The following is an 18,441-nucleotide window of genomic DNA, read 5'->3' as shown; positions in this document are numbered from 1 at the left end:
AAAGGTGTAATATATTTTACCTCTGGATGAAGTATGAAGAAACTGAAAATTTGTTTCCAATGCAGGCATTGTGGTTCAAACTGAGAGATTGCCAATGAAAGTTTTACAGACATTAATCTTGTTCTTGAAGGTCTCTTCATACAAATGTAATCGTTCCCTGTAACAGGACCTTTATTGCCTGTTTTAAAACATGTAGCCTTTGCATGAAATGACTGGACATGCTTGGCTCTATGCAAAACATACTGTGTTGATTTCAATTCTCTGCCTTGTTTCACATTCGTAACAAATAATATAATAGCATTAAAAATAAAGAACTTGTCTATATCTTACCCTGGAAACATTAAAATTATATATAAGGTAGTATTACAGGAGTAATTATGAAGTTAAGATGTAGGTTAGATGTTATTGCGGTATGCAGTATTTCTTGTTACATAGTGTACGTTAGAGTTGGAAAAATTCCTTTTTTCTGTGGAGAAAGATATACCTATTTTCAAAAGTTTTTCAAAGAAAAACCTGACTAATTATTGCATTTTCCATGTTTACATTAATGAAATTACTGTAATTACATTACTGTAATTCATTACCATGTATATACTAATGAAACTCAAGTGCATCTATAATTTGTATCAAATATAGTAGGATATAGGATTCCTTACTCTGAGAATTGGGAGAGGGAACAATCCATTTTGAGATATTAGGCAGTTTTAAGCTTTATTTTAGAAAACTATTTTATATGTGAGAAGGTTGTTGACAGATAAAGAATAAACAATTCTCCGACCCCATTTTTTTAAAGAAGAAAATTGTGTCTTCACCAAGTTTTCTTTCTTACCCTCCAATGCAAAGATTGAAAACATATAAAATACAAAATAGTCTAATTTTCTGAAACATCTTTTTAAAGTCTGAACTAATTGACTGTATCACATTGACACAACAAATTGACTGTATCACATTTGTGGAAGATCCACTTCTTGAAGAGTTTAGGGACTACATAGCACTTCTCTTGTGTTTTCATGTTATATGAGCAGTTGGTAAAGTTTCTGACATACTCAGAACATCTGGATCAAGGGAATACTGAAATATTTTTGGAATGCGGACATATATGAATTATAGTTACCACATTATGTACCAGGCTAAAAAATATAAAACAGTTTACACGGTTTATATGTTTTCACATCTCTCCCTTTTTAGCTTGTTCTCAATTCATCATTTTATACTGACATCAATAAATTATTTGCCTGCCAAAGCATATGGGCACTCAGTGAGGCTTTTTGTCATGTTGCAGCTGTTGATTCTTTTGTGGTTTTGGGGTTAGGAGATGTGTTAGAAGAATGTCCTGCATTTCCATTTTAAATTCTGTATTAGACCGCATTTTAAATTTCATTTGATCAAATAGAACATTTTCCTTTATGTTCAAGTGAAGTTGTATGGGAAAAAAATTTATTACAGAAATTTACCAATATCTTGATGTCATGATGAGCAGTAGCTCCCTAAAATGTGTATATAAGAAATCTGCTTTTATATAAACTGTCTTGAAGCAGTAAAAGAAAGACAGCCAATTGGATATCTGTATGTATGTGTGTGTATAATGTTACACAATAAGGCATCTCCAAATATTTTGTGTCTCAGAACCATAGGCCATCTGGTCAATTCTCCCACTGGAAGTGGGACTCTAATCAGCACAAGACCAGGTCACCTGTGGCTTTGTCTATTGAATGCAATGCTGAGCTACTCTCTTTAAGAAAATATTTTCTTTCTGGTGTCCAGCCTCAACATCCTAAACTAAAACTGTGTCAGTTACCATTTGGTAGGTCATCTCCATATCATTTCCATGGAAGTAACATAGCTGTAGCCACTGTTTAATCAGGATGCTGAGGGAGAGGCTAATTCTGTTGCTGTCATAACTGTACTTAGCATTTGTGGACTGGGTATTGCTTTAGAAAAGGACATTCTGATTTTATCTTGAATACAGCTGAATATTCACTCTAGATTTTCATCAATGGCAATAAAATTATTTGATTTTTGTCATATGTTGAGTCAAAAAAGTATTGGCGAGTAATAATATTATTAGATCGCAGAGCCTTCATCTCACTTTGTTATGTCCCCTAGCAGGGTATGTATAAGCTGCAGAATTACTTCAGGTGATTTACAGTCAAATCTATTCCCTCACCTTCACCTGCCAAGAGGGAAACCAGCTACAGCACAGTGAAGATTGAGTGGTTTCTGTTGTATTCTACATCCACACAGGCATTGCACAAACTCTTTTGAATATCACTAATAATAGCTGGACAAAACTGACTTACATATCTGCTGCTTTCATTCCAGTTATTAGGAAAGTATGTGTCTAGGTCACAGTAATAATCAACACGCAGTGAGCTGTCGTGGTTTAACCCCAGCAGCAACTAAATGCCACACAGCCATTTGCTCACTCCCCCCACCCAGTAGGATGGGGGAGAGAATTAAAAAAAATTAAAAAGTCAAACTTGTGGGTTGAGATAAAGGCAGTTTAATAGGACAGGAAAGGAAGGGGGAAAAAAATTAATAATAATAATAATAATAATACTTTTAAAATTACAATACTAATAATAGAAGAATTAGAATATACAAAACAAGTGATACACAGTGTAATTGCAAACCACTTACTGACTGATGTCCAGTCAGTTCCTGAGCTCTGTCCCTCCCAGACAACTCCCTGCAGTTTATATACTGGGCATGACATCATATGGTATGGAATATCCCTTTGGCCACATTGTGTCAGCTGTCCTGGCTGTATCCTCTCCCAACTTCTTGTGCCTCTCCAGTCTTCCTGCTGACAGGGCATGAGAAGCTGAAAAATCGTTGACTTAGTATAAACACTACTTAGTAGCATATCCTAAAACCATCAGTGTGTTATCAACATTATTTTCATATCATAGAATGGTTTGGGTTGAAAGGGACTTTAAAGATCATCCAGTTCCAACCCCCCTTGCCATAGGCAGGGACACCTTCCACTAGCCCAGGTTGCTCAAAGTCCCATCCAACCTGGCCTTGAACACTGCCAGGGAGGGGGCAGCCACAGCTTCTCTGGGCAACCTGTGCCAGTTTCTTCCTGCCCTCACAGTAAAAAATTTCTTTCTTGTATCTAATCTAAATCTACCCTCTTTCACTTTAAAACCATTACCCGTCATCCTATCCCTACACTCCCTGATCAGGAGTCCCTCCCCATCTTTCCTGTATCCCCCTTTAAGTACTGGAAGGCTGCTATAAGGTCTCCCTGGGGCCTTCTCTTCTCCAGGCTGAACAGCCCCAACTCTCTCAGCCTGTCCTCACAAGGAAGGTGCTCCAGCCCCCTGATCATCTTCATGGCCTCCTCTGGACCTACTTGAGCAGGTCCATGTCCTTCTTATGTTGGGGGCCCCAGAGCTGGACACAGTGCTCCAGGTGGGGGTTCCATGAGAGTGGAGTAGAAGGGGAGAATCATCTCCTTCGACCTGCTGGCCACACTTCTCTTGATGCAGCCCAGGATACAGTTGGCTTTCTGGGATGTGAACACACATTGCTGCCTCATAATTTTTTTATCCACTTATACTCCCAAGTCCTTCTCTGTAGAGCTGCCCTCTATTCATTCATCACCCAGCCTGTATTTGTGCTTGGGATTGCCCTGACCTACGTGCAAGACCTTGCATTTGACCTTGTTGAACTTCACGAGGTTCATACTAAATCCAAAACTCAACACTATACCAGTTCCTAGGAAGAAAATTAACTCTCTCCCAGCTGAAACCAGGACAGTGTTTACACCTGAGCATCCTATTTTGATGAAAGAGAGAAAAAACAATGCCCAATATGTGTTAATGCGTGTTTCAGTAGTTGTTGGTTGCTAGGAGAAAGTGGCTTTCCTTAAGGAAACCATGCAAGTTGCATGCACAGGTGGAGAGTACACTAATGCAGCTTAGTATTGCTGATGGCTCTACTTAGCATATCAATGTTTCTAAATCAAACTTGTTATCACAAGGGAGCAGCAGTAGTGTCACTGCAGTAGTAGAAATGCTACTGAGCAGTGACAAGTTCTTAGTGCTGTGAAAATAATTCACCATGATTCTTCCATGGTACACTAAGGGATGATATCCCAACAGTCTGCAAGTAGGTTTCTCATGCCATCAGGAACCCATCTATAATGTGGAATTTGAGATCTGTTGCAGCTCTCTTCAGTTTTACCCTGGTGGTACGTAGTTCTGTGTTTCTTTTCAGGTAGGTAATGTTCTTCCAAATAGTTGCAGGCTTTTAGCAAATATGTTTTCTAAGTTGTAGTTAGATAAGCTGATTGTCCCATTATCAGAAGCAGTAGGATTTGCAATTAAAGCTAATTGTCTTTGGTGAATAACAGGAGTTTTCAGCCAAGATTAAAGGAAGATGTAGAAAACCAGGCAGGGGATAATTTGGCTGCGTTGATTTATAGCACAAAGAAAGTGATGCTTTATCTTCTTTTTAACTAGGAGATTAAGATATAGTTGGTGTCTGTAAAAGCACAGAAATCCTACCAGAATTTTGGAAATTCCATTTGGCTTGTATAATTTTCTGGATTTATTTGTCCCAAGGTGGAGAATTACTTTTAAAATATAGGGCTTTAGCACTAGCCAAATATTCCCAAAGGAAATTATTTTATTCAAAAATTTGTAAAATCCATGGTGTCCATACCTATTTCCAAGAATTCTTAAATTGTTATGTAACTGTGATATCAAGTCCCCAGGTTTGCTATTAAATGTTTTCTTTGGTGAACACACATGAATAGGAACTACAATTTAGGAAGATAATTTAGTCTTTTTTTTTCATAGGATTCTGCTGACCTTTCTGCTTACTGTTGAAATGAACTCTACATCCGAACTCTCACAAACTAATAGCCTAGAGAGCTGGAAGAGGTTTTATCTTAGTCCCGTATTTAGTACCCATTTCTAAGAAAGTACTGAATGGAATGTATTGACAAAATATGGCAGTGTCATTGGCAGATCAAGTTCATGGCACTTTGTAAGTTTACCTTCTGTCTACCAGTGTGAGAGGGATATGGGATGAGAGGAAAAGGCAGGTGTGGTTAACTGAATGTTTGAAATTATTCCTGTAACCTCTATGTAAGAGACTGTACCATGAAAGCATTTTATATTGCTAAAAATTTTTGAAATTCCATATGAAATTATAAATTCTGAATGCTTTCATTCCATGAATACACTTTCCTGAATGTCTGCAAGCTCATTAAAATCACGGTAAGAAGATTTAACTGCAGCTTCTCAGGACTTGGACATGTGAGATTATGATTCTATTCTCAGCTATTCCACATAACACGTTTGTGACTAGCCAGGCTACTTAGGTGAAATATTTCCAACTTCTTTGCGTGAAATTTAGCTTTTCAATTTATTTCTTCCTTCAATATGGCTACTTTTTAAAGAAAAGCTTAGATGTAAATATCTGAATTTTTGTTTCACTTTCTATACGTGAAATAGAAAATGTTTCCCCAACCAGAAGACAGTAGTGTCTTAAATCTTTGTGGTCCAAATTTATAAGTTTTGTTTTAATACAGCATTATTTGAACATCTAAAACACTATGCCACTGCACGGAAGTGTGGTATCAGTGAAATGTCACAGATCTCTCTATTCCAGTTTTGTATCACAGGCCAGTGTGATCCCTCAGCTTGTGTTAGGCTCAAACCTTCTCTCGGGCAAACTCTTTCTAAAAACGGAACATTCTGTTTATGCTACAATGGAGAAACATAGTGGTTGTGAGGCAAAGAGCAGCATCGGGAATTGCATTAACCAAGCTGTCAAATCTTCTAAGAAGCAGCATTATATACTAATAGTGAATAGTATGAATAGGGTAATTAATTAATGTTCCATTAGTGAAGAATGGTCCTAGTTTTGTATCTATAGAAATGTTTGAGCATGACAGGACTTTCTGTACAAGGAATTATGCTATTACAGAATTACAGTCTTTGAATCCCTATATGGACTTCTTTCTAATCAGAAGCCCAGGTATATCTACATTGCAGACATGAAGTGCAGTTGCATGGCCAAAGAGGATTTTTATATAGCTAACCTGGCCAGCAGTAACGGTAAGCTACGGCAGTGTGTTTTTCAGTCCAGTGCAATGACTGTATTAAAGCCTGCTCATGCTTCCTCCCTATTCACACTTTCTGATCATCCCACTTAGTTGACTGAATAGCTGTTAGCAAACAGAAAGAGTTTATAGGACCAGAATGCAATAATGTGACCAGTTTCTGTTCCTATGTTTAATAGTCTTATCAGCACCTTGGTGTTTTATATAAGACGTAGCCATTTTTGAAATGTTTTATATAATTCATTGATAGATGAGATACTAGATGACTAGTTTTCACAGATCTGAAAATACCATTAGCTGGAGCAGAGGAGATAGACCCCATTAAAATCAAACAAATTCTTTCCTTGAGATTTCCTTAATATAATGTAGAAGTTTTCCTTAAGATCTGTAGGACTCCCATTCCTCCATCTATCTTAACTTCAAAAATATATAACTTGTGTCAGTAGAGGACAGACCAATGAGTAAGGGACAAACACACACACACACACACACCCCCCAACTATTACTAGTCTATTTAATTTTCCTGAAGCAGTAGAAATGGGTGAGGCGTAAGGATTCAGGTAGTTTTGCATACTTTATAATCCATATTCCTACAAAGCTGGAGGAAGGGGTTTTGATTAACTTAAATGGGCTTTGGATCAAATCAGTGGGAGTTGGTACAGAGCAATATTTCAACAGCATATAGAAAAACTCTTGAAATTTAGTTAGTGCCATTGAAATCAATGATATGCATTATCCATGTGCTTGGGTGTTTTGTAGGGCAAGATGTTTCTTCAATGCTTTTTCTACAGTCTAGCCAGACTGTAGCTTTCCAACATCTTTATTTTCATTCTGGTACATTTTGGGAGGCTCAGACTGTATTTTCAGCTGTGCTTCTGCCCTAATTGACCTTTTCATTCTCTAAGGCAAGAAGTTTATGTCAATTCCAGCCACTAATCTATTGTCTTGTCAGAGCAGGTTTACTTCCCTGCCTGCTGTTCCAAATCAAACATTCCTGCATCAGAGTTGGAGTATCCATTAGGTCAGGGGAAAGGTTAAAGAAGCCAACAGTATGTTGTGCTCTTCTTCCCATTGCTTGCAGAACATAGCAGAAGCTCATTCTTTGGTCTGACAAATATTTGATGTGTACCTGTTATGAATAGTTTAGGTTAGGTGCCTTGCAGAAGATGGACTAGACAATGTCCTTCCAGCTGTATTTTCTGCTTTTTCCATGACTGACTCACAAACAATTCAGAACTTCAACTCCCTTGTGCTTTGTCATTTGTTCTGTGGTTTATTACACAGTGTACAGTCAACCTGATGCAAAGATTCCAGGCCCAAGTCCAATTACTTGTGCTAACATGTTCTCAGATGAAGTCTCAGAGAAGTTCTGTGTTGAAAAATATCTGGGTATTCTCCCTGGGGTTGCAGAAGATTTTTTTTATTTTTTTTTTTTTTTTTAATAGTAGGAAAATTAGGGCTTTCTTCCTGCTCAAATCTTATTATATCTTGACACACTTTCCATTCTTAAGCCTCAGGCTCTGCTGTAAATTTAAAATACTAATGATGGTAAAGGGATTGTAGGTTACATTACATTAACATTACTTTTTATACTTACAAGCTAGTAATAGATTTCTAAGAATTTATTTAACTCTGTCTTAATCTGTTTTGAGTTGATAGAACTTTATTGTTTTTACTATAGACTTTATTACTGTGATCAGAGCCATACAGGGTTTAACCCTATACAGAAAGCAATGGTCTTTGCCCCAGAAAACTAGAAGTATTTTCTAAAGGAGGTGGGGATGGGAAAAGCAACAAAGCCACAGACCTTGGTTTACCCTAGGCCTGTAGGACATAAATCCCTTTTTGACTCAAGTAGATGCTGCTGTGGTGTCAGCTAGTGATTAGTAGATAGAGCTGAGAGGTAGTAGGTCAGACAAACTAGACAAAAATAACACCTGCTAGAGGGAGGTTGCAGTTGGTCTCATCTATTGGAACAGAATTCAGCATTTCTATTTCTAAAATAGGGTTTAGGAACAGGCAGAACAGGTGATAGCTTATTTTGTCCCAATGGAGGAGAAAAGTACCAGTTGCCCTAACACCACACACAGCCTGTGTAACCTTTTCCTACTTTCTAGTTGCATAGTCTAGCACTGTTGTGGTCTGCTCTGATGCCGCTGATGGAGGAGTTGGCATGTCATCCCTGATTCCACTCGGAGTTTGGCACAAGCCTCTTTTTTTGTGTGCATCAGTAACTGCTAAGCATGATACATGATGTCTGCCTACAGAAAGCAGATCCATGTGGTCAAGGCTCTTCCTGGATCAGGTTGCAATTCACTGTGGGCTGCTCAGAGTAGCTCCATACAGAAGCAATTATGTGTAATATATTGTAGCCTGAACCCTGCTGTATGAGGCTGATGGGCTGGAATATTGAATGCTTGAGTTTCTCTAGCCAGCTAAGATCACTGCTCAGGTGACACTGGGGACAATCCTCTGCTACCTGCAGCTCTAGATCTGGAAAGTGATGGAGCTGAATGAGTTACAGGAGAAAGGTGATAGCTTGCTCATTGGCTGCAAGGCCAAAAAAAAACTTTTTTAAGAGAAGAGAGAGTTTCAGCTTCCAAAGGTGAATTAACAAGCCACTTCTTTCAGCCTTGTTAGTATCCTCAACCTAGTTCCCAGCCACTGCTTCTCTTTGGCAGTGCAAACCTCTTCTCCCCAGTCTGTCATATAGGAGGAGTCTCAGATTCAGGAGACCAGGCAGAAGGTGTTGTGGGGTGAAAGTCTGCTCCAGCAGAAAGAATGGCTTCCTGAGATAGAGATGTGTGTGCTTGGGGAGGGCCCAAAATCAATGATGGGATTGCCGCACCCATAAGGACTGAACAGCAGGAAAATTACATCCTCATCCCTCTTCAAAACCATTCTGTCTAGTCCCAGCCTCATTGTCTCCAACTCTCTCTGGCTATATTTTGTTACCTTTCCTCTTTACAGTAATTCCTGATGCTCTTTGTAATCTGTTTCCTTAAAATTTGCTCTGCTACTGCAACCACATTTTGATGTGCAAGGGCAAAGCAAATTACTCAATTTTGCCTATGCTTCCATGTCTGTTATTGCATCAGAAGGACCTGATCTTTCCTAGGATACATTTACAAACTCTGCATAAGTAATAAACCCCAATAATTGCAGTTGCTTTGTGATCTTGAGTGAATTGCCTTGACTAGAAGTCAGGGAGGTTACTTCATCAGAATATATTACAGTCAATCTCACTGAGTGGATGTTAATATTTTGAGGATCTCTGCTGAAACTTGCTGTTATAGTTAGGTATCTTGTAAGTTATCTTACAGCTGAGACTGCCAACTCTGTTTTTACTCAAGTAAGTGATAGAAAGTCTTGGCCCAGCACAGTGCTTAGAAAAGTTTGGGTATGTCAAATGAATGAGACCCGTTACAGCTGCTCAACCTACTGCTTATGGTCTAGTAATTTCAATGCAGCGAAAATAACCACAGCCAAGGATCATTTGGGAAGGCATTGGCAAAACTTGATGGAAAGAGTGGAACAAAATACACAATTGCCATCTGCACCTACCTGAGACAGACCTCTAGGGTAAGAAAGGTAGGAATGTAAAAATGAGAGTAACAACTCTGCCCAGAGGCTGCTGTCAGCTCCAAATCCACTTAGGGCTATTGCAAAGGCTGGGTAGAATAAGCATTAAACTGACATCTTGGCTAGGGGCACCAGGATGTCTTGCTACAGCTTTGTTAAAATTGGTACTGACCAGCACATCACATTTAATTTGACCTAGCTCGTAACTGACAAGATCTGTTAGAATCAAATGATGAATTTTAGTTTCAGGAGGTCACGCTATACCTTCTTTTCTTGGATTGGGTAAATCTTCTCTCTGAAGAAGTTGTGTTGTAATCAGCAGGCATTATTCAGATGAGGGGCTATTCAAAAATGTGCGTCTGGTGGAGACAGCGGCTGTTTGCAGGTATTATGTTGCTATATTAGCCCTGAAAATCAACAGTATCCAGCTGGCTTCTCCACCACTCCATTTTGCCTACCACAGGCAGGGCCATCTGCTTCTTCCTATTTCTTACCAGAGTGCTTTGGGCTGGGACCTAGGCACATATATCTTGTATGTGCCGTACTGCTGCAACATGAAGAGTTTGTGGGACTGGAACTACATCTTTTTCTTTTTACTTTAGGCAACAGGGGCCGAATAGCTGCACTCAATAGACTGTGTACTACATCATTTTCTGTCTTTATCTCCCTTATAGTTTTTGTTCCTGCATTTACCAGTTTAATGGTTTTATTAGGCAGGACCATCAGAAGGTGCTTGAGAGCACATTGATAAACAAAGCAAGCAAAATAAAAACCTAGTTAAAAATTGCCCTTTGTTTGACAGTACAAACAGCAGAGATCTGGATGAGTGTTAAGGGCAATCCCTAATACATCATTCATATGCTGCTTTCAGGGCTGGGGGAATGTTGACAAAGGAAAAAATTAAATTGCAGTTTGTAAAAGTCATAGGTGATACCATGGTAGCACTGCGATAATTTTTAATTATATTAATGATATTAAAGTAATAGGCATTGATACCTAATCAGTACTCAGAGCAGGTATTAGTCACCTGGCCCAGTTCTGATCTCTTTGTGTGGGTTCTTCTGAGTGGTTTCTCTCCTGCTGCTGCTGCTTGAACAGCACCGCAAAATGCTGGGACAGGACTTTGGGGCAAGTTAAGATGAAATGATCTGTGGGCCAGGTGAGATGTTGTGTAGAGGGTCTCATTACTCAGGGACCTAGAAGATGTTGAGGATGCTGGCAATACTTCATGCTGCAGACCACACTGTGGGAGAGAGTACTCCAAGGATGGGTTCTTCAATGCCCCACCTGCATCCACCTTCATGGAAAGAAAAAAAGATTGAATATATTACAGCGCTTGATGGTGTCTTGCATAAAAAGTATTGGGATTCTGAAGGATTCAGGTGATTTTGCACATCGTTAACTCGCACTACTTGCTGCTTGTTAAAAAGAGGGAGACAAATACAATAGAATGAATAAGGGGCAAGAGCCTTAAGAAAGGATCTTAAGAAAGTAATGGCCAAAAAAAATCTTAAATGCATCTCTTGAGAGCTTAATGGGGTTACAAGGATCTGGAAAATTGCCCTTTTTTGCCTGTTTAATGATTGTTGGCCTACTGGTCTGTGCAGCTTAGCCTATATTTGAAGTCTTCTGCAGAGCGTTTCTACTGTGTTTGAAGGAAGTGTAATGGGTCAGGTGTTGTACCTGATATTGTTGAGTTAAGTGTTTGCAGAATGCCTGAATGAAAGCTGTTTTCCCTAAATGTTGAAAGAGGTGAGAAACAGCAGGTGGGCTACTTGTTCAGACTACGCAGCTCCAGGAAGCTGTGTGGTCCAGAAGCTAGTTGGTTCTTTTCTGGATAAGCATCATAGCTATCTACCCCTAGGCTTTCTGCCTTCAAGTGACTCAACCTGAAATCCAGTCCAGTGATTCCTGTTTGTGACTGCAGAAAGTCCTCAATCCTTGGGCCTGAGAGCTAAGCAGTGTGGGCTACTGCTCTGAGCTATAGTCACTGCTGTGTGACCACCATCCACATGGGAGTACCCATTTTATTGAATTTGCAGGACTGAGTGCTTGGCCCACCTCATATCTCTAACAAACCAGCACAGGAGTGACTCTCTATCTGGGACCCTCTTTGTATTAACCATTAAGGTATAACAGTATGCTTGTATTTGATCAGCATAGTTATATTAAATTATCACTCACACGACAGAGACTCTGTCCAAGGCTCTCTTGAACACCAGATCTCCAAATCTGGAGAAATATCTTTGGTGGCAAAACTGGGTTAAAGAAAGCCCAAATACTTCCAAGTGGGCATGTTTCTTCACTTGTGGCTGCAGGTCACTGCTCCCTGTGCATGTGTTTGTAGGCCTGTGAGAAGAGGCATATTAAAATCCTTCCCCATCCTTAAAGAAAAAACTATTTGTTAATCCTGGTGAGTTTGGCAAACTGTTTTATAGTCCTGCCTTTCAATTAGTTGTGCTACCACAGCTGTGGAAGTGACAAACTGAGGCATAAAAGCAGAAATCAGCACAATGATGGGAGTTCTAGGGGATGACTTCATAGGATAATTCCTCAGGCCAGTTTATTGTAAAGATCATTACCTTAATGAAATGACCTGAGACAAGACAGAAACCTTGACTTCAGGGAGAGCTGCTAATGTCACTGGCAGTAGGAATTCTTCAGAAGCTGTGATTCTGTCCAGAGGTAAAGCCAAGGATGTAACTGTGTTCTACATCCTCACTTAAGCCCCAGTGACATCCTGCTCCTGCATTGTGTTCTACTGAGCTGAGTCTTGCATTGTTGATAATTGCAAGCACTCCTTTGTGGCTTTTATTTTCATCCACGCTCTTCTGTGATAGCTTTTTTCCAAGGCACATGATAAGAGGTTGTCAGGTAAAATTAATTTTTACTTTCAGGACATCATTAAGTAGTGCTTTTCTCATTGGAACATTCACTATCAGCAGGATAAAGGGTACCATAAAGAGTTAAGAAGAGTAATTGTTGGTTCATCAGATTATGTATTAGTTCAACCAGGCTAATGCACTGTAATATCTAGACAAGCCCTGTAACTGGAGATAGTTTGAAACAAGCTTTTAGCTATTCATATGCTCCAGCTGTTAATTTCACATCTAAGCCATTAAGAAAAACAAAACAAAACAAAACAACCAATCAATAAAAAATAGGCCATTTTTCATTAAAGACATCTTGAAAATCAGGTTGTTTATAGAGACAGGGGTGCATGTGTTCTTTTTCAAAAGCTTGGGACTAATTTTTTCTCATTTTGCAGACTGCATGCTGAGTTTGAGCAGTCGAAGTCAGTGATATCTCTTGCACTACCATCTTTTTAGGGCACGTGCAAATCATTTGAACAATAGTCTGAACTACCTGCATTGCAGTCTATTCTGTATGTAGCCAACACAGAGAAGGATTTAATTTGGAGGGTTGTAATACGGGCCAATGCTTTCTGAGTTATGTTATGAAGGAAAATAGGGCTTTGAAAACAATTCTTTGTTGAATTCTTCCTTGCCTCTGACCAGCACAGTTGAAATGCTCAGATGGCATAGAAAGAGAATTGAGAGGGTGGATCAAGACTCTGCCAACTTCATAGTTCTCTCTCATTGTTTAGCCCCTATCTGTGTATAAAAGGGGAGTGAAGTGGCAGAGATCCTGCTTTCCTCCTTCTCCTGCTGTTCTTTAGGATGATTCATACCGTATGAGCTACTAAAACCAGAGAAAGATTTTACAGTTAATCATGCAGAGAAACACTTAGCCTTCTTTGCTAATGGGATCTTTCTAGGAAAATATGAACATGAATGAACAAACTAGCATGACACAAGTAATGTGCTGGCTCTGATCTCTCACACTGGTTTTATGTATTAAGGAAAATGAGTGTAACATATCTACTTAGTTGTGAGAGGGATTAATTTCTGATTATCATTTTCTGTTCTGAGGTACAGCAATAGGGTGTTTCTGAAACTTGTATGGATTTGTTAATCTAAATGTCCAATAAATTTTAATCTGCTAATTTTCTGGTTTTACACCTTGTACTGCTTCCTCCACTTGACAGTGCTTCAAAATGTGCTAACTACTTCTGGTATAAGCAGCACAGTGTGTATATGTGCATACACAGTATGACTACTTTGCCAGCTCTTCAGAGGTTAGCCGCCTTTAATCATTTTGTCATTAAATGTCTCTACAGATAAAATATTGCATTTGTCCATGTTCACTGATGCAGAACCATTTTTAAATCAGTCTAATTTAAATGGTTTTACACTCTTCATTTTTGTCTTCATGTTCCTTCAGGCTTCAGACTTGATTATCACCCCAGCTACGACTTTCAAGGAAAAACCAGACCCCAGTGGTTTGGTATTTGGAACTGTGTTCACTGATAATATGCTGACAATTGAGTGGTCCTTGGCTTCAGGATGGGAGAAACCTTATATTAAGCCGCTTGAGAACCTTTCATTGCATCCAGCATCCTCGTCTCTGCATTATGCTGTAGAAGTGAGTACTGAATCAATTTGGAAACTGCTATTTTGTTTCATTAGGTCTTGAAGCCATAACTTTGTAATACAAGGACTATTGCTGTCTTAAATTTATTGGTATTGAGTTACATTTTATTCTGTTAAGTTATCTCCTTCCAGAATAATTCCATTATTTACAACAGGGTTATGTTTATGTTAGTATAACTCAGAATCAACCTCTGGCCTGTGGATTCCAGCTCCTTAACTTTCTAGCCTAGTGAGGTGAGTCCTTTCTTGTGTGGTGACAAATTCATTTGAGAAAGCATTCTAGTTCACTGATGATGGATTGGCCCAATTACTGTCTCTGATGTAGCTTAATGAAGCACTGGAGAAGACTGTGTGAGATTGCAAGAGCAAGTGTTAATCTGGGGACTGAACATGCACTTTGTGAATGTTATTTTAACCTGTTTCAGGTGTTCATAGCTTGGATTGTAGGACAGACTAGACAGATGCTTGTGTGCAACTCTGAACAAGCTGGATAGCTCCAAACTAGATCTGATGCATTCAGCATATACAAGTGTATTTGAGCAGAGAATACATAGCAAGGGACTTTGGAAAGTGAAATGTTAAGTCGGAAACCAGCGTGGTTAACAGTTTCCGTGCTTAGCTGCTTGCTGCCTTAAAGCTGCCTTTTGTGTCTCCAGAGCAGCTTTGGCTATACTCACATCTGTGAGGGCACATATGCTGAAACAAAATCCTGCTTCTCCTCCCACTTTAGGGTATGTGGGAGTGTCTCCACTGAAGTTAGTGGAGTTGCTTGTGGTTCTTTTGTTATTTATTTTATTTTTCCTTTATTTTCTTTTTCTTTTTTTCTAACAACTGGTATAAGGGAAGGATCAAGCTTTTCCCTGCTTGTTGTCCCTGAGCTTCTGCCTTCACAACTTTGTTTTTGCTGTTTTGACCCCATCTAGTCACCAAGCCTCCAAAAGTCCTGTGTAAATTACAACAGGCCCCTGTGACAGAGGGTCTAGCTCTTGATCTGCCCAAGAAGTAAGAAACCACGCTGGAGTCCCAAATCTATATTTCACTCTTAATAGCATATTGCTTTAATACTTGGCCTCTGGCACAGTCTGAAATCATTGCTAATATGAATATGCTCTTTTTTTTTTTTCCCCCATTTTTTTTTATTCTTTTACCCTTATTGCATTACGTTTCCTCTAGCCAAGAGGACAGACAGAGGAGAATCTGGTGCCAATGCTGTGGCTCAATGAATACACAGTGGGTATAATAAAAATGATGGATTTGGCATTCCTTCCCCTTTCTCCTTGCCCTCCATGATGCAGTGTCATAGTCTGGATCTGCTGAACTCCAGATCCAGTTCCTGTGATGTACAGATGTCAGATAATATTGTTTGCACACCACTGTAGCAACCAACCATCAAGCAACCACAGAAGTTGCTTTTATTCAAGTTGAGCATTTCTGGAACACATCACTGTCTCCCTTTTTAATGAGTGAAAGGTTTTACTGAGCTCTGGAAGGTTAAAAATATTTCTTTTTGGAGAAAAAGATCTATTCGTTTGAGAGGGCTTTGTGTTTCAGTAATGATGTGATTCTTCTCTCAAACTATTAATCAAACCATAGTAGTAACATTCCTTCCTTTTCCCTCTCATTAAAAGTTCTGTGAATGTGTCTGGGAGACAGGTGGGGGGAAACAACTGTTCTGTGATAAGTAAGTAACATTCCAGAAATGCAGTATTAGTTAGTAACTGTCCCAATAAAAATCATACCAAAGTATCAACCATATCACCAGCTATGCCATCCTTTATTAAAGACAGAATTTTTAGGTACATTACAAAGACAGAATTAGGTACGATGTCTATCCTAGGAACAGTTCCCTTTTCAAACCTCTGTACAAAGTTTTTAATAAGGTTGGCATTGCCATAAGAATAAGATAAATTTTGACGGCAAAAATTTCTGGATTCTAATTCTAGTTCTGCTACATAATTGGCATGTAGCCTAAGAAAAATTTCTGGGATTCCTGAACCTAGTTGCAACCCAATTAAAATTTGTCATGTGGAAGGACCTAGCTCTGTCACAGGACTGCACAAAAGCTTTCTAGCATTGCATTGCACTGATCCTTATGGGAAAATGTTTTAGAATTTAATAATAATGAAACCTTAGTAGATTACTTCTACACAAATACAGGATTATTTTTGCCCAAATAAAAGGCCTGCATATGTAGTCTTCCAACTGCATAGAATGTGTTTCCAGCCATTTTTTGTGGAACAGTAAGGAGAAGTCTGAGGAGACTGACAGCAGTGATGCGGTTAAATTCATAGAACTTATACTGAAATTTAATAGACAAAGAAATGTTTTAGAAAATCAATTCTAAAAATCTGAAGTCTTGTCTATAAGCATAAGTGATCCTTTAATACTTAATCTAGATAATACCTGTATATATGTATATATTAATATGACCTTATATAATACATGTGTTTTCTGTCTGTAACTGGAAATCACCAATCTGTAACTGAAAATATTTATGGATATTTTGTGGGTATATATTTTTTGCATTGGTTAGGAGATGTTGTAGAGCATTCTGCTGGGAGGGCACTGGTGGGATAAGGGTTTCTGGTAAATCAGTTGTCAACACAGTCATACGGATTCTGCATTTTGATGGTATAGTTATGACTATTTTAAGTTTCCTGTAAAATATAGTTAAAACATTTTTATGCATTCCTCCTCTAGTGTAGGGATGATGCATCTGCCTCTCATGCCAGCTAAACCCCCTTCCACAGCTTAGGCTTATATGGGGCAAATCAATGACCAAGATTTTACTACAACTACAGGAAGAACTGCAACAGAGTTCTCTTAATTACCTTATTCTATGTTTCTTACCAAAGTGCATTTTGGACAGAGCCCTAACAATTATTAACATATATAATTAAATTCTATAGATATTTTCTGTAAGGGAAAGTTTTGGCTCAGACTTAGGTACCAGTCAGGATGTGAGGGAATAGTTGAGTCAAACACATGCTACAAATTTTAATTGCTGTAACTAAATTATGAGAAAAATATCTAACATTAAGTCCCCTGACAGAGAAAGATAGATCTGAAGCATAATCAGGTTGTCTTTGTGATATAAACTTCATAGTACTACCTCACACAGGAGTGTGTTGCAAGGATTAGCTAGTTAGCATTTATGCTTTGAGTACTGTGAGCAGGAAAGTGCAGTTCTTTTATTTCCAAAGGGAATGTTCTGCCTTTGTACAGATCGTCATGGGATAACATGTCTCAATTATTATTTGATTTCTTTTCCCTCCTTTTTGACTTGGTAGTTGTTTGAAGGAATGAAGGCTTATCGAGGAGTGGATGGCAAAATCCGCCTTTTCCGACCAACCCTCAACATGGACAGGATGGTGCGATCAGCAAAACGAGCAGCCCTGCCAGTATGTAGCCAAGGCATCTTATTATCCTTAAGTCAGAACATATTTTTATTTCAGAGTGCAAATTTCTGAACCTTTACAGTAATGTAACATTTTTCAAGCACTAACTCTTGAACAGTTCAGTTAAACTTTGTTAATAGATCTTATTCAGTGAAGGGAACAGCTTCAAATGCATTTTTCTTTTAAATCACAACAGTGTTTTGCTTTCTTTGTTGTCTTCCTACTGCCTCAGATGTATACAGTCTATTTCTAAGGGGATGATCACTATTCTGCATATTTGCATGCAGACAGCTGATGAAATTGTTCTGGCACTAAAGTTCTTCCTTCTTTCCACTTCAGTTAAGTCCTTCAGCCTCTGAATGACATAATATTTTTGTCATGCTAGCAATGTAACACTGCTTTTAGTGGTTGTATATTGACCAGTGAATTTCCTCCGGTGCTTATTAGCTTTACTACTGTAAGAACTTTGCAACTTCGTAAAACTGGGAGACTTAGTGGGCCTCTTGGAGTTATAATCCAAAGCCCTCTTCCGCAGAAAAGGTGTTGCCATAGCTTGCAGCATGCCAAAGTGAAGGTGTTGGCTGCACAGGGAGTTCTCTCTCCATGTGTTTTGAAGACAAGAAGGGTCAATGGCTCCTTTTTGCTATTTCAGGAGGGTACTTTTTAGCAGGAGCGCATTCAGGGTACTGTGTAAAAAGGCACAGTGTCAAAGACCACGGGATCTTAAAATTCTGTAAGAAATTAACTCAAAGAAGGTGATGTAGTCCTATAAACCTCTATGGACTGTCGTTAGATATTCTGATGAAGTGTGCCTCTTAGCATATGGATCTATAAAGACCTCTCCTTTTTTTACTTTCTTTCTTTCTTTCTTTCTCCCCCCCCCCCCCCC

General features: G+C 38.9%; 1 protein-coding gene across 2 annotated transcripts in view; it reads left to right on the top strand.

Moving 5' to 3' along the window:
* BCAT1 (branched chain amino acid transaminase 1) overlaps positions 1-18,441 on the top strand; it is a 63,460-nt gene that overhangs the window by 18,669 nt on the left and 26,350 nt on the right. The window contains exons 3-5 of one of the 2 annotated variants that reach the window (XM_026864293.1): positions 13,946-14,146; positions 15,328-15,384; positions 17,445-17,555. In XM_026864293.1, the coding sequence (XP_026720094.1) occupies positions 13,946-14,146; positions 15,328-15,384; positions 17,445-17,555 (369 nt within the window). The remainder of the gene's footprint in view (positions 1-13,945; positions 14,147-15,327; positions 15,385-17,444; positions 17,556-18,441) is intronic. The other variant, XM_026864300.1, reaches the window with a different exon arrangement.

Source organism: Athene cunicularia (genome assembly GCF_003259725.1).
Source record: "Athene cunicularia isolate RWA chromosome 1 unlocalized genomic scaffold, athCun1 chr1_part2, whole genome shotgun sequence".
NCBI lineage: Eukaryota > Metazoa > Chordata > Aves > Strigiformes > Strigidae > Athene > Athene cunicularia.
The sequence above is the reverse complement of the archived record's forward strand: the minus strand, read 5'-3'. Positions and strand labels throughout refer to the sequence as shown.